The sequence below is a fragment of the Capricornis sumatraensis genome, chromosome 1 (genome assembly GCF_032405125.1).
Source record: "Capricornis sumatraensis isolate serow.1 chromosome 1, serow.2, whole genome shotgun sequence".
Classification (NCBI taxonomy): Eukaryota; Metazoa; Chordata; class Mammalia; order Artiodactyla; family Bovidae; genus Capricornis; species Capricornis sumatraensis.
In genome coordinates, this window is record NC_091069.1 from 258,174,149 (window position 1) to 258,188,273 (window position 14,125).

At 48.9% G+C, this 14,125-nt stretch overlaps 2 protein-coding genes across 6 annotated transcripts in view; one reads left to right on the forward strand and one right to left on the reverse strand.

The window, feature by feature from the left end:
- Positions 1-7,532, forward strand: part of CAPN7 (calpain 7) — a 49,220-nt gene extending 41,688 nt beyond the window's left edge. For 2 of the 5 annotated variants that reach the window (XM_068988103.1, XM_068988186.1), the window contains 5 exons: positions 2,589-2,734; positions 3,471-3,533; positions 4,066-4,196; positions 6,359-6,451; positions 6,542-7,532. In XM_068988103.1, the coding sequence (XP_068844204.1) occupies positions 2,589-2,734; positions 3,471-3,533; positions 4,066-4,196; positions 6,359-6,451; positions 6,542-6,686 (578 nt within the window). In that variant the 3' untranslated portion in view covers positions 6,687-7,532. The remainder of the gene's footprint in view (positions 1-2,588; positions 2,735-3,470; positions 3,534-4,065; positions 4,197-6,358; positions 6,452-6,541) is intronic. The other 3 variants (XM_068988274.1, XM_068988448.1, XM_068988359.1) reach the window with 2 other exon arrangements.
- A 1,058-nt stretch (positions 7,533-8,590) lies between these two features.
- SH3BP5 (SH3 domain binding protein 5) overlaps positions 8,591-14,125 on the reverse strand; it is a 72,643-nt gene continuing 67,108 nt past the window's right edge. Inside the window, exons 6-9 of the mRNA XM_068971841.1 lie at positions 13,684-13,726; positions 12,862-13,081; positions 10,301-10,561; positions 8,591-9,911 (exon numbers count right to left, since the gene is read on the reverse strand). Coding sequence (XP_068827942.1) covers positions 9,712-9,911; positions 10,301-10,561; positions 12,862-13,081; positions 13,684-13,726 — 724 coding nt within the window. The 3' untranslated portion in view covers positions 8,591-9,711. The remainder of the gene's footprint in view (positions 9,912-10,300; positions 10,562-12,861; positions 13,082-13,683; positions 13,727-14,125) is intronic.

Consider the following 14,125-nt stretch of genomic DNA (forward strand, 5'->3'; position numbering starts at 1 on the left):
GATACAGTGAATCTTCCCCTAAGGCATTGACTTACTGTGTTGAGACCATTTTGCTTTCACGTCAAAAGAAAATTTTTTATCATTTACTGCGTGGTAGGAACTACTGGTTTATATTCTAGTTTAGGAGACAGAAAAAAGCTTAATACTGACACCTGTGTAGAAAGAAGTAACATAGGGTGTTCATGACTGCTTGTTCACTTTGGTTGGGTGGCCGTGGAAGGCCTTTTGAGAAGGAGGAAGAGAAACTCTGAATGACGAACAGGAGTCATTTGTGCAAAGACAGAGGTAAGAGCATCGCAAGCAGAGGAAACAGCCAGTGCAAGGACCCTAACATGGGCCAAGCATGGATGTTTTCTGGGAAGAGAAGGAAGACTCGGAGGCCTGGGCAGTGTGGTGTCAGAAGTGGTCAGATGTATGCAGGCCTAGATCACGTGAGGTTCCGTCCGCCCAGCCCAGGAAAGGGTCGGAATTTTGCTCCAAGCATGATGGAAATCTTTGGAGGGTCTCAGGAAAATGACATTATCTCATGTGTGTATGTGTTTTCTTTTTAAGAAAATTCTTTGTAGAATATATTTGAGGGGACAAAAAATGGAAGCAGAGAACCCAATTAGGTGATTTTTATTTCTGTGAGAAGCGACGGTGGTTTGAACTTGTGGTGGTAAAGTGGGGATGAGGAGGGGATAGGTTTGCATTTGGTTAGGATTGTCAGGACTTGCTGGGTTAGTGGGGAGTGGCAGGAGTCCAGGACGACGCCTGTATTTTTGGCCTGAGAAGCAGAAAGGTGTAACGCTGACTGCGATGCGGTAGCCAGGCAGGGAGCAGATCTGCCGTGGAGTGGAGCAGAAGTTAACTTTGGGTCTCGTTAGATTTGAGATCCCTGTTAGCTCTCCCGTTGCTGTAACCTACTGAGATTAGATTAGAGACAGGTGGGCTTAGCGGCCCGGCAGCATCTTTGACCTTGACAGGGACAGAGTGGCCACAGGTGGGCTGGGATCCCAGGGGAAAGGATCGGGCGGGCCTGAGGTGAGGCTCTCTCAAGAAGGCCATGTGGAGGAGCAGGCGCGGATGGCTAAGGTGGGGTCAGAAGTGGAGGAGCAGGCGCAGATGGCTAACGTGGGGTCAGAAGTGGAGGAGCAGGCACGGATGGCTAAGGTGGGGTCAGAAGTGGTTTTGTTGAGTTTCATTTTGCTTGATCTTAGGAAAAGGTGGCCTTCTTCCCCCCCTGCACCGAGGGTATCCTGAGGTTCTCTGGGGTGGGCACGACACACAGTCGGTCCAGTGATAAACATCAAGTTAAACAAGCCACATTTTCCATGTTGGTCATTATACATCCAAAACACAAAGGTTGTGAGTTACGATCCTAGCGTTAACGTGTTACACGGCTTTGAAATTTCAAAGAACTTGTTACTCTTTGTGCTTGGATTTTTAAAAAAACAGTTTCCTTCCTCTCTTATACAGAACGACTTTGCCACTCCAGGGCACTTTCTGGTTTACAGTTTTATTTTGATCACGATACTTGGAAGTAAATTGGACTGTTCTCCACCCGACAGAAAAGTAAATTGAGACATAGGTCAGACTGTTCTGGATCACAGACGTGCCAGTCCTTTTCCCCCTCACACTAGACCGCACCACCTCTAAGCACAAGAGACTTACTATGTTTGAGATACTAAAATTTTTTCTACAAGTTACATTATCAATATTCAGTGTTTCTAAATAATATCAGCAATATAGCATTGATCTTAAATGACTTAATTGAGATGCATGAAATGACTTTATTCTATCAGCCTTGACTCATGAGCCTGTCAAAGAATATCTCAGGCAGCATTGCCTGTAGCAGCAAAATCCTGGAAATAAACCAGATCTCCACATCATCTGGACACCTAGATGGGGAAGCATAGACACAGTGTGTCCGCCTCACATGATGGCGTGTGCTGTTGCACATGCAGATTTGAAAGGAGTGAACCTGTGTAGACCAACACGGATCCCAAAAGCCTGAGTGAGAAATGAGGTGCAGAACAGGACACACACCGCTTGTTTCTTTAGTCACGAGTGTGTGTGTGTGTCTCTGTGTGTGTAAAAGTCCGCAAAGATGCCCATCAAATCCATCAGCGTGGAATGGAATAAGACTTAATGGTGGTGGTTAAAGGAACTGTTTTACAAAGAAACTAGTGTGACAAAAAAGGATAATTGAATCCTGAGTGCTAGAGGATATAGATAACGTGTTTATATACTTCTTTGTGTCTTTTTAAAAAATTTTCTCAAAAGGAAAAAAGAAGTTAATGTTGATTTTAAAATCCTCTGCCAGGAGAGAAAAATAAGACACAGGCAAATAGCAGGGATTATCATATACCTCGTTGAATGTGTTCCAAAAAGATTGCTTTCTGTGTATTAGAAATTATTTAATTTTCAAGTTTTAAGTTGTTTAAAGTTTTAAATTGAAATTGTAATTCTTTAATACCATTGTATTTTAAACACAGAATTAAGGGGATGTCCATCCATTTAATTATTTTTCCTACCGTCAACCATAAAACTTAAAAACTACAGAGAGTAAAGTCCCATCTTCTGTAAACCCACTTGTTTATTCGCAGCTGACCCACCTCCATACATTGATGGGATTCGGATTAACAGCCCTCACTATCTGACTAAGATAAAGCTGACCACTCCGGGGACCCACACCTTTACGCTAGTGGTTTCCCAGTATGAAAAGCAGAACACCATCCATTACACAGTACGGGTAAGTAAGCCAGCTCGACAGAGTGGTGATAGAGAGCAGTAGCGCCTCTGCTTGTGAGGTTACCTACAAAAGGCTTATTTATGAAGATTGACCTTTATACACTGCTGAGTGTGTATTTATCTGTATAACAGTTTTGTTAAATTATGACGGTGATTCATGCAGAAAATAATGTTTTTGAACAGTAACAAAATGTTTTTATTTTGAATGACATTTTGAATGAATATTTTAGGTTTTAGAGTAGTGGTTTACTCCCGAGGCAGTGTGGTATATTGGACCAGTAAACTCACAGAGCAATAAAATCTCCTTTAGTCTTCATAATACTTTTATTGACTTAAAAAAGAAAACCTTGAACTTAGTGAAAGGAAATTTACTGCCTATAAACATATTGCTCTCATGTAACTGGGAAGGTCATTGTAATTATCTTCTTCATAGATTTGTTTGCCGTAACTTAGTAAAGAAGCTCAAAGGAATAGATTCTTAGTGATGAAAGGGACACTGGGGAGCTGCTTTCTTAAGATGCAGAAGCCAAGGCCTGGGGGGTTGTGGTGTGTCCCGAGCCTCGGTTGGTGGCAGCGGAGCCAAGATAAGCACCCTGGCCACCCACCTGCAGTCCTGATACAGGAGGCCCACAGAATTGGGGCTGTCAACTACCCCAGCTGATTTCTTAGTCTTCCAGAACATTCTAAAATGTAAGTATACATTGTATCACTATAATAATTTTTTTTTTTCACTCTAGGTATACTCAGCATGCAGCTTTACTTTTTCAAAGATTCCTTCCCCGTACACTGTATCAAAACAGGTAAAAGAGATTTTTTTCCTTGGGTCACAGTCTCATTGAAGTCTTAGAAGTCCCTTTTTTTTCTTTCACATTTAACAGTTTCTTACAAAGTAAAAACATTGTAGGATTTGACTGTAAGTATAGTCTCCAGTCCGGGTTGGGACACACGAACTTCAGTGAGCTCAGAGTGATCCTGTGGGGAAAAGCTGAATTCAGAGAAAGAAGATGCGTGCAGACCTTGGTCAGCAGGGACGGCGGCGTGCAGGAACCTTTTACGCAGCATTTGAGACTGATTCTACAGGGTGGGCTGGACGTGGGCAAGAGGATTTGAGGGGGAATCCTTGGCAGGGAGGACTGGAAGACGGGGGGTGGAGACAGGGCTGAGACAGCAAGGTGGTCGGGCTGATTGGAGAGTCACACTGAAGAGACAGACGATGGAACCTCCTTGGAGAGCTGCCTTTTTTCTTTTTAAAGGCGCAGAGGAATTTTATTGTCTTTAAAGCAGAATTCTAGAATGTGAAGTTTTGTTAATACGAAGGCTTTGTTTTATTAGATTAATGGAAAGTGGAGTGGTCAGAGTGCCGGAGGATGTGGAAATTTCCAAGAGACTCACAAAAATAACCCCATTTACCAATTCCATATAGAAAAGACGGGGCCGCTACTGATCGAGCTAAGAGGACCAAGGTTTGTGATAAAGTTAACTTTCTTAAATTAATGATACTGTGCTAAAAATGAGCTTAGTGGAACAGAATAGGGTTTTGAAACATATTTGTATGGACACTTCACCTGTGATTAAAGACAGTATAGTGAGGAAGATGTGCTGGAATAATTAATATCCATGTACAAGAAAGGTGATCAGGCCTCTGACTCACATCCTGTCTAAAATTCAGTTCCAGGTATCTTACTGAAAATAGGAGATAATAGCCTCAGGATAAGGAAAGACATCTCAAGACAACAAGCACATGAAAAGATTTGTAAATATCCTACATTAGTAAGAAAAAAGTCTGTAGGTTTTAAAAAATAACAAAAATAAAACCTTTTAACAGGCATGTCATAAGAGAAACAATCCAAACAGCCAATAGATTGTAAGAGCCAAAATTTAGAAGAGCCAGTGTTCATCAGTGGCTTTTAAAAGACTATAAAATAGTCATGCGGTAGAGTCCTACATAGGAGAAGGCAATGGCGTCCCACTCCAGTACTCTTGCCTGGAAAATCCCATGGACGGAGGAGCCTGGTAGGCTGCAGTCCATGGGGTCACTGAGAGTTGGACACGACTCAGCGACTTCACTTTCACTTTTTACTTTCATGCATTGGAGAAGGAAATGGCAACCCACTCCAGTGTCCTTGCCTGGAGAATCCCAGGGACGGGAGCCTGGTGGGCTGCCGTCTATGGGGTCGCACAGAGTCGGACACGACTGAAGCGACTTAGCAGCAGTAGCAGCAGCAGAGTCCTACACAACAGTAAAAATAAAGAACAGCTCCCCACAACAGGCTGGGTGGGTCTCAGGACGGAGGCTGAGCTGAGCGACGGAAGCCACACAACCGTGTGTACTGTGCTCCCACTTGCACGAAGCCAAGAGCAGGTGGAGCTGCACTGCCACGGAGGATGCGCTCAGGCCGCCACGCCGCGGGCAGGGCGGGAGGGCAGCAGTAGACGAGCTTGCACTGGGACAGAAGCCATGACCAGAGGGCCGCACGGGGGCTCTCCTCAGGGTGCTGCCGCGGGGACAACTGGGCGTCTGTTCACTTCTGCTAAGCTACATATGTTTCACGTGCACTGTTATATTTCTTGTGTGTTGTGCTGTATTTCCCAGTTTTAAAAGGTTTAAAAAAGAGAATACAAATAAAAATAGTACCAGCTTCTAAATAAAACTAGGCTTTATTTTGCCTGCCGGTAATTACAAACTGTTTTGAAAGAAACTAATAATCCTTTAGATAGGACTAAGCTATTTTTCTACAATCATTTTCAAAAATGTTACCAGTTTGATAGGCAAAACAAGGTACGTAGTTGCCTTTTTGTATTTCATTTCTAGGAAGCTTGAATATGGAAGAATGTTTATTGACTGTGTATTTTTTCTCTCTTCATATATTTATTCATATCTTTTGCCCATTTTTCTGTTGCACTGGTCATGTTTTTAATTGGAAGCATGAATAGGGTATGTATGTAGAATATTAACTCGTTCACATATTTGCAGGCATTTTTCCCAGATTTTTTCCCACATAACAAAAAATTTTTTTTCATTATAATCAAACCTGTTTCTTTTGGTTTATTTTGCTGTGGCCAGGAAGTCTTGCCCTAATATCAGTTTCACTGTGCTTTCTTCTAGTTCTTCTGTGGTTTTTATTCTTTTTTAAATACATATGGATTGTGTTTTATATTTGGTGTGAAATACAGTGTAACAATTTTTTTTTCTAAGTTTTTGTCATCACCACCTGCGTAAATAATCCTTTCCCTACTGATTTGGAACGTCACGTCTACCATAGGCTAATTCTTCTATAAATTTAGATTTTATTTCAGGGTTCTCTCCTTTTCCTTTTTTTTTCTTTTTTTTTTTTTTGCCTAATACATTATTTTAACATTATTCTCTGAGAGCCTGTGATAAAAATACAGTCTTTTCTAAAGTAAATTTCGTAAAATGTCCACCTTTATGGCTTCAACTTATAAATGACATTTTCTGTAATTAAGAGTAAAAATGGTATGCATGTGCCTCAGAGTGCTGTTTCCTCCTACTGAAGCTTTAGAAACCTGTACTTAATAGTCTATCTGCACTTTAGGTATAGTGATTTTGGGTCTATGTGTGGGACGACTTAATAACAGCAGTGATGTACTCTTTTTTTACTGCTAGGCAGTACAGTGTTGGATTTGAAGTTGTAACAGTTTCTGTGGTGGGAGACCCTGGTCCCCATGGGTTCCAGAGGAAGTCCAGTGGTGACTACAGGTAATGCTGGCTTTTTGATTGCTGATTCACACTCTGCCTTCTGGGGCATCATCACTTAAGAACCTTGGTTCTCGTTTTCCCTGAACACAGGTGTGGGTTTTGCTACCTGGAACTGGAAAACATACCTGCTGGGATCTACAATATCATTCCCAGTACTTTCCTGCCCAAACAAGAAGGACCCTTTTTCTTGGACTTTAATAGTATTATCCCCATCAAGACGACACAGCTGCAGTGACAGAAGCCGCAGCGATCGCTGGGTCTTACGCTCACCAGACATCAGCTCTCGAGGACACTGTAACGCAGCAGTCAGAACAGAGCGGAATCTTCAAAACGCTCCTGGGGAATCTGGCGCTGAAGTCAGGCTGTGTGGTGAGAACTGTATGTAGTCAGAATTACCCTCTGTCGCTCAGCAGTACTGTTTACGTGGTTGTGTGTGTACACAGGGTGGGCTTGCACTTTGGGGCCGTGTTACATGAAAGCGTGTAGACGATCGTAAAGGTTAGACGCAGTCAAGCACTGAGATGGACGCCCGTACCAAGACCGCATGAGGGAAGTGCAGGCTCACGGAGCAGAACGGCGGCAGGGATGCTTCTCTGGAGAACTTACTTACGCTGTGTTTGTCTTTTGGCAGCACATGTTGTAAGGTAAACCTGCTTGTGTTGTTAACTCTCCTGTGTGTCCTGGGCAACAAATGACCAAATGAATTGTGTTACCATGAGATTTTAGTTCTGTGTTATTTATGACTTTAAGTGTTTACTGTTGCCCAGAGGTCATGAAAGGATAGAGTTTAAGAAACACAGTTGACTTTATAGCGTGGAGATGCTCCTGCTTAAGAGTGACGGTTGCTGAGGCTGGACACCTGTCTCCCATTGACTCACTGAAGAGGACTAAGGTATAGTCATCAGTGCCGTTTTATCAGGTTGAGGAAAGCAGTAGTCTGAGACACTGAAGACATCACAATTTAGTTTGGATAGCCTTCCTTTAAATTGCTCCATATAGTTCAGTGTTCTTACGGTAAGAGCACTCTAAAAAAACATGATTAAGAATTTAATACATGGTGATTGGGTCGCAAGATACTGTTATGTGTAAATTCCCCATTGTTTACATAAAAATCCATTAGAGTAGAATGATGCTCAGTCAAGATTTTAAAGATCTAAAAATAGTGGAATTTTTCATCTCTATTAAAACTTTTGTATTTCTATTACCTTTAATCGAAATAAAATGTTTATACTTATGGAAACTGCATAGTTTAACCTAGAGAAATTATTGAAGAACTTCATGTGGTATGTTCCATCTAAAACAGAACTCATGACTTGCATGAAAATTCACATTTTTTACCAAAAAAAAAAGTATTCTTCATTCAAGCTAGTGGCAGATTGTTGTGTTAGTGAGATTTCATTTTGGTAAATACTTCAGTGCTTTCACTTTTAACATACTTTAGGTGGACTAATTTTCCGTGACTTTAAAGAAGAATCTAAAGTATAACAGGTGTATTTATTATAGGCATGATTTGAGCCTTGTGTGTTAAAGATCTTATCTTAGATGCAAACTGTGACCTAATCCCTGCCTTCAAAACCCAATGGGGGAGACCTGTATAAACAGTTACGGTATTGCAGTGTGAATTCTGTAGAGAGTTCTAAACAGAGCGCACGATGACTAACTTTGGTTGGACCGATACAGAAAGAGAATAGAATCAGCTGGGGAGCTTTTCAAAGCCCAGTGCCCAGGGCTGCCCACATCACTCACCAGCCCCTGCGGCTGAGACCTGGAGACGCCCAGGCCTCCAGCCTAAGCGCTTGTCTTTGTTTCGAGCCCACCGTGTCTCCATACTGCTCAGCTTCAGTAGCAGCAGAAGTGGAATTCCAATTCACACCTGCTAATCAGGGCGTACACTGTTAGGACCCAGGACCTTAAGTGAAAATAAGAACAGGTGACCAGTGCACACATGCTCCTCATGCCAAGAGGGCTGCCTCGGACAGAAGATTCGGGCAGTATCAGGATTCCTTATCTGAAGTCACAAAAAGACATTTTCTTAAGCCATTTTTATTACACTCAAGGTATTAAGACAAGTACAAAATAACCTTGTAATTAGGATACTGTATCAGTCATTAAAAAGAGGACAGTGTGAAGAGATTTACAAATGACATATATATATATATATAAGTTGACAGACGTGAATGGGTTTTTTTTTTCCTTTTAGAAATGCTGTTTTCTTAACAAAAAAGGACAAAATACAATATTCTAAATATGGGTAGCCATGGAAACAAGAAAAGCAGTGCTACAACACTGAACACTGTTAGCATAACAGACACGATCGCTTCTATCAACAGCCTCTGCCACCCTGTGCCCCCTCCCTTTCCTAGCTGTAAGGGACAGTTTCCGCTTAAGAAATACTAGTGCAGCATAACCCTTAAATAACTGTTTATTTTTAAAAGTTACAGCCTACAGAGAAACCAACACCTCGTCGACCTAGAACAACACTGGCCACCATTGCTCATGCACGGGCCTTAGAATAAGTCCCCTTGGCTGGTGGGGTGAGGCTTACGTGACAGGACTCCTCCCCGCCCGCAGCCACAGGCTCCCATCCGTGACAGGCCCCTGCCCGAGTCCCCCCATCCCCACGCGGCATTCACTCTTCCCACCCCAAAAAGTGCAGCTCATGGCAACCTTCGACAAACAAAAGTATTTTAACGGGCGTCCCAGCAAACACATTTTAAACGCCCCCGTCTGAAAACCAGAGATGATGAAAATGAATTCTGTTCTTGGATTTTTTTTTTTTTAAAGCCTTCACTGGATCAGAAAGCGTTGTTGCAAATATTTGAGTTTCATTTGCGTGCACTTGTTTTCCTTTAGATACCACCCCCCCCCCACCCCGCCCCGGGATCTAAAGGAGAGAACAAGGCCGTTTTCCCAAATAAGTGGGCCCTTGAGTCTGCTGGGGGCTCAGCTCCCCGGGCCCTCGGCTGGCTCAGGGTCTTTTCTGGGAACAGGTTACTGCTTGCATGACACCGTGACAGGGACCATTCCAACAAAGGCCGTGGACCCGGTCACAGCCCGCCCGCAACTGACTGCACGGGAAAACACGCCAGCCCAGGAGCACTCACCCCGCAGACAGACCTCCAGCCCTCAAGCCCACTGAGGCCTCACTCGTGCGGTTTAGAGGAAAGGGCTGGGATTTGGCATATATTTTGTGATTATTGGCACAATGTCCTCCGTCCGGTTCGTGTATAAACACTGGCCCGCGCCAGGGCCAGGGCGCGTCAGCCGATCTGCACCACGTGTGTGTCCGTGAGGCCCGCACGCCTGGGGCCCCGCAGGGACAGCTGCCGCACCCCGTCCTCCAGGGCCTGGCCCGCGGGCTTCGGGGGGCTCCTGCTGCCGTCGCCGCTGCTGCTGCCTAGCCTCCGGTGGCTACCCACCTTGTCACCCATCTTATTCTCTGCCCCCTCTGCTCTGTCCCCTGTGGAAACAGAAAGACCCTGCAGTGAGTCCTGACAGTCCCAGGGGTCACCCGGGCCCCCCCACAGCCAACCAACCAGCTGCACCTCCAGACGCCCAGGGGGCACAGAAGCACCTCCGCCACAGCATTGCCTCCACCACAGCAGCGCCTCCTGCTTTCCCTCCCTGAGAAGCTGTAGACGTCCCTGACCCTCGGAGATGAGACCTGTCCTACACTAACAGCCGGGAAACAGAAGCCTCTCCAGCGGGGGTGCCTGTCCAGAGGACTGTTGTCATGAGAGAGCGAATCACGTCGGGAGCCACACTGCGGCGCGTTCAGAGAGGCCCTGATCACAACATCCAGCCTGGGGTGGTTCCTGCCTCCCCCCCAACCCAGGGGGCTGCACTCACCTCGCTCCACCTCGCACTCGGGGGATGAGGCCCCGCTGCACTCGCTGCGGGGGCCCAGCCCCGGGAACAGCACCCCGAACTCTGACAGGGACACCGGGCTGGGCAGGTCCAGGCTGGCGGGCCGCATAGCCGCAGGGAACTGCTCAGGCATCTCTGACGGGCTCGTGGGCCCCGAGCTGAAGCTGGACAGGGACTGGGTTTCCGAGTCATCCTCAGACACAAAGGCGCTACAGTTGTCATCTTCGAAGGCCTCGGAGGCCACTGGGAGCGGGGAGAGAGAAGAGCCATCACTCAGGTCTGACTGAGGGCCACCCAGTCCCTGACACACCCTCCAGGCATCCCCACTGCAGAGACAGGGCCAGGCAGCTGCAGGACCCGGCCACCGGACCCCAGAGAAAAGGGCCATGGCCGCCTCAGCTCGCGAGACCAGACTCCAGAGCACCCTGAAGGGAGGAGGCTGGACCCACCAACGGCCAGGGTCCTTAACGTCACTCTGCAGCCCCTGTCCCAGAAGTCACCATCACCAGACACTGCCTGAGGTGGAATGGAAGGCGAATTCAGCCTCAGGTCCGGTTTTTCTCCACCCCGGGCCCCAGAACGGACCCCCATGGGCACAGGAGGAGGGCAGGCCTGCGTGACGTGTCCTAATGGAGCCAGCCAGGCCTCGGAGCTGCCTCCTCCCACGGAAGGAGCTGCGGGAGCTCTGACGGATAGTCCTGCATGGGGTCTCTGCTAGGACCTCGGTCACCTTCTGAGTAGCTTGCCATCTCATGAGTCCACGGAGATCACCGTTTGCCACAAAGGAACACAGTTCCCTTGCAGGCCTCTGTAGCCTGTGCCTCACTCGGTCTGTGGGCCGTTCTGAGGCCAGAGACAGCTTGCAAGTCACCTCAGCTCTGAACAACATCCCAGTCCCGTTTCCTCCTCCCCTGGCTTTAAAGACAGTCTGAAGCGTCCCATGGAAGTACTATTAATGCTGGGCACACAGAATGGGCTCAGACCTGAGTTCACATCCCATCTTTGCTGCTTGCTTGGTACCCTTGGTTAAGTTACTGAACATCTCTGAGCTTCATGTCCCTCTCCACACAGGGTTTACGAGATGAGGTACACTAAAGGACTCATCCCTGCTGTTCAAATTACAGTTTTCTTTGACCTGGGCCCTCACACTTGAATGTTTGTTGCCTGAATTAAGGCACTGGGCTGGATGAAGCACAAGCTGGAATCAAGATTGCCAGGAGAAATATCAATAACCTCAGATAGGCAGATGACACCACCCTTATGGCAGAAAGTGAAGAACTAAAGAGCCTCTTGATGAAAGTGAAACAGGAGAGTGAAAAAGCTGGCTTAAAGCTCAATATTCAGAAAACTAAGATCATGGCGGCCAGTCCCACCACTTCATGGCAAAGTAGATAGGGAAACAGAGGCTGACTTTCATTTTGGGGGGCTCCAAAATCACTGCAGATGGTGACTGCAGCCGTAAAATTAAAAGACGCTTACTCCTTGGAAGGAAAATTATGACCAACCTAGACAGCATATTCAAAAGCAGAGACATTACTTTGTCAACAAAGGTCCGTCTAGTCAAGGCTATGGTTTTCCCAGTAGTCATGTATGGATGTGAGAGTTGGACTGTGAAGAAGGCTGAGCGCCGAAGAATTGATGCTTTTGAACTGTGGTGTTGGAGAAGACTCCTGAGAGTCCCTTGGACTCAAGGAGATCCAACCAGTCCATCCTAAAGGAAATCAGTCCTGAGTGGTCATTGGAAGGATTGATGCTGAAGCTGAAACTCCAATACTTTGGCCACCTGATGCAAAGAACTGACTCATTTGAAAAGGCCCTGATGAGGGCAGGAGAAGAGGGAAACAGAGGATGAGATGGTTGGATGGCATCACCAACTCAATGGACATGAGTTTGAGCAAACTCCGGGAGTTGGTGATGGACAGGGAGGCCTGGTATGCTGCAGTCCATGGGGTCCCGAAGAGTTGGACACAACTGAGCAACTGAACCGAACTGAGGAAGGATCATGGGGAAAAGCCAACAGCCAGTATTCCTCAGAAAAAGCAAAGCCGGGCATGCAGACAGACAGGGTTGGGGCGGTAGGGTGGGTTTCCGAACTGACGTGGAAGGAACTACAGCAGCCCTCTGTATCCACTTCCCAGGGGTGGCCCTGGGAATAGGTCCCCGCGCTCAGACTCCACGTGTGGAGTGACCCCAGGGGCCAGCGTGCCTTCAGTCAGTCCTGACCACCCCTCTCTCTAGCAGATAGCCAGGACCATCACATGCCCCACTTTACAGGGGAAGGAATGGGAAGTCAGGCCTTGGCCCACGTCGTGGCAGGACGGCCAGGACTCGAATCAGAGCCGTCCCCCAAGTCCCTGTGCCCCGACGGCGCTCCTTCCCTGCAGGGCTTCTCAGAGCCTCGGATGCCGTAGTAAGTGCTTGGAATCTCGGGGGTGAAAGCGCGTCACTTCCCAAACTTACCTAAGCGCAGCACGCTGACTCAGGATGCTAGCAGCGCCCCAGTGAACGGGCGCCGGAGCAGGGGACACAGGCCCCAGACTCACCGGAAACGGCGTCGGCTTCGGGCTTGCGCCCAGACAGGCCCTCGGCGGGCACAGCTCCGCCCTCGGCGCCGACGCCGCGCCCACGGGGCCCCATGGCGCCGGAGCGCCGCCGCTCGTGGATCTCGTCTGAGATGGTCTCCAGGTTCCGCAGCGCTGTCTTGTACTCGCCCTTGGCCAGGGCCAGCTTGGCCTGCAGCTCGTCCACCGTCTTCTTCAGCTGCTGCTCGAGAGACGCGGGGGGTGGGGGGTGAGCGAGGCCGCGCCCCCGCCGGCTCCGGGGTGACGGGGTCCCTCACCCCTCAGGACGCGGCCGGGGACCTGGCCCCCCTTCCGCAGGGCGCTATGCACCAGCGCTCAGCCTCCAGTCTGGTGACCACCCTGGCTCTACGCCCAGAAACGACCCGGGCCCCCGCTCCCCGCCGCCAGAGGCAGCGGTGGGGGTCGGGCCGCCTGAGCCCCGAGCCATGGACCTCACGCTGCGCGGCGTCGGAAGCCCCCGGCGGGCGTGTGGAAAGCCGGAGGGCTGGGCCCGCCCGCGGAGCCTCGGTTCGGTTGGTCTAGGGTGGCCCGGGGAATCCGTCCCGGCGCTGGCAAGCTCCCTGGGGCCGTGCGGAGGACCACAGACCGAGGACGCTTCGGCCGGAGGCATGCAGAGGCTCCGTGGGCTGCAGAGAGCACCGCGCCAGCAGCCGAAGCCTCGGTCAAGAACGTGTCTCCTGACCTGGCGGCCGTGGGGCCGTGTGAAGGCCCACTATAGAAAGGGGGGACTCGGAGGACAGACATCGCCTACCCACCCGCTTCAAAGCCAAAGGCCACACGTACCTCAAGCTGCAGGTAGTACTTCGCCTTGAGTTCAAAGTAAGGCCTGCGGGAGGCAGACAGAAGGAAACCCGTGAGAGCTTGGTCAGCAGTGACCCCCATGCGCGGGGTGTCCGGGGCAGCGACTGAGCCGCCCACCAGCGTTTACTCGGCTTCAGCGGGGCCGTGAGGGCAGCGGGGAGAGATCCAGCTCCCGGGCCTGACCCATAACAGACGCTCACCCAGGGCAGAGGCGCCAGAAGGCCGGTCTCCAGACACAGGAGCCCCGCACGCGGGCCGGGGCCCCCCCCCGGCCGGGGTGCTAAGGCCACAGGGGGCGCCCAGCAGCGAGGGGGGCCCCAGCTCCGCCGAGCTCACTCGGGGAGAGGTACCGAGACTCACTGGGCACAGCGGGGCCTCCACCAGCGGCGGGGGGGGGCTCGGTTGGCCTCCGGGACTCCGGGTA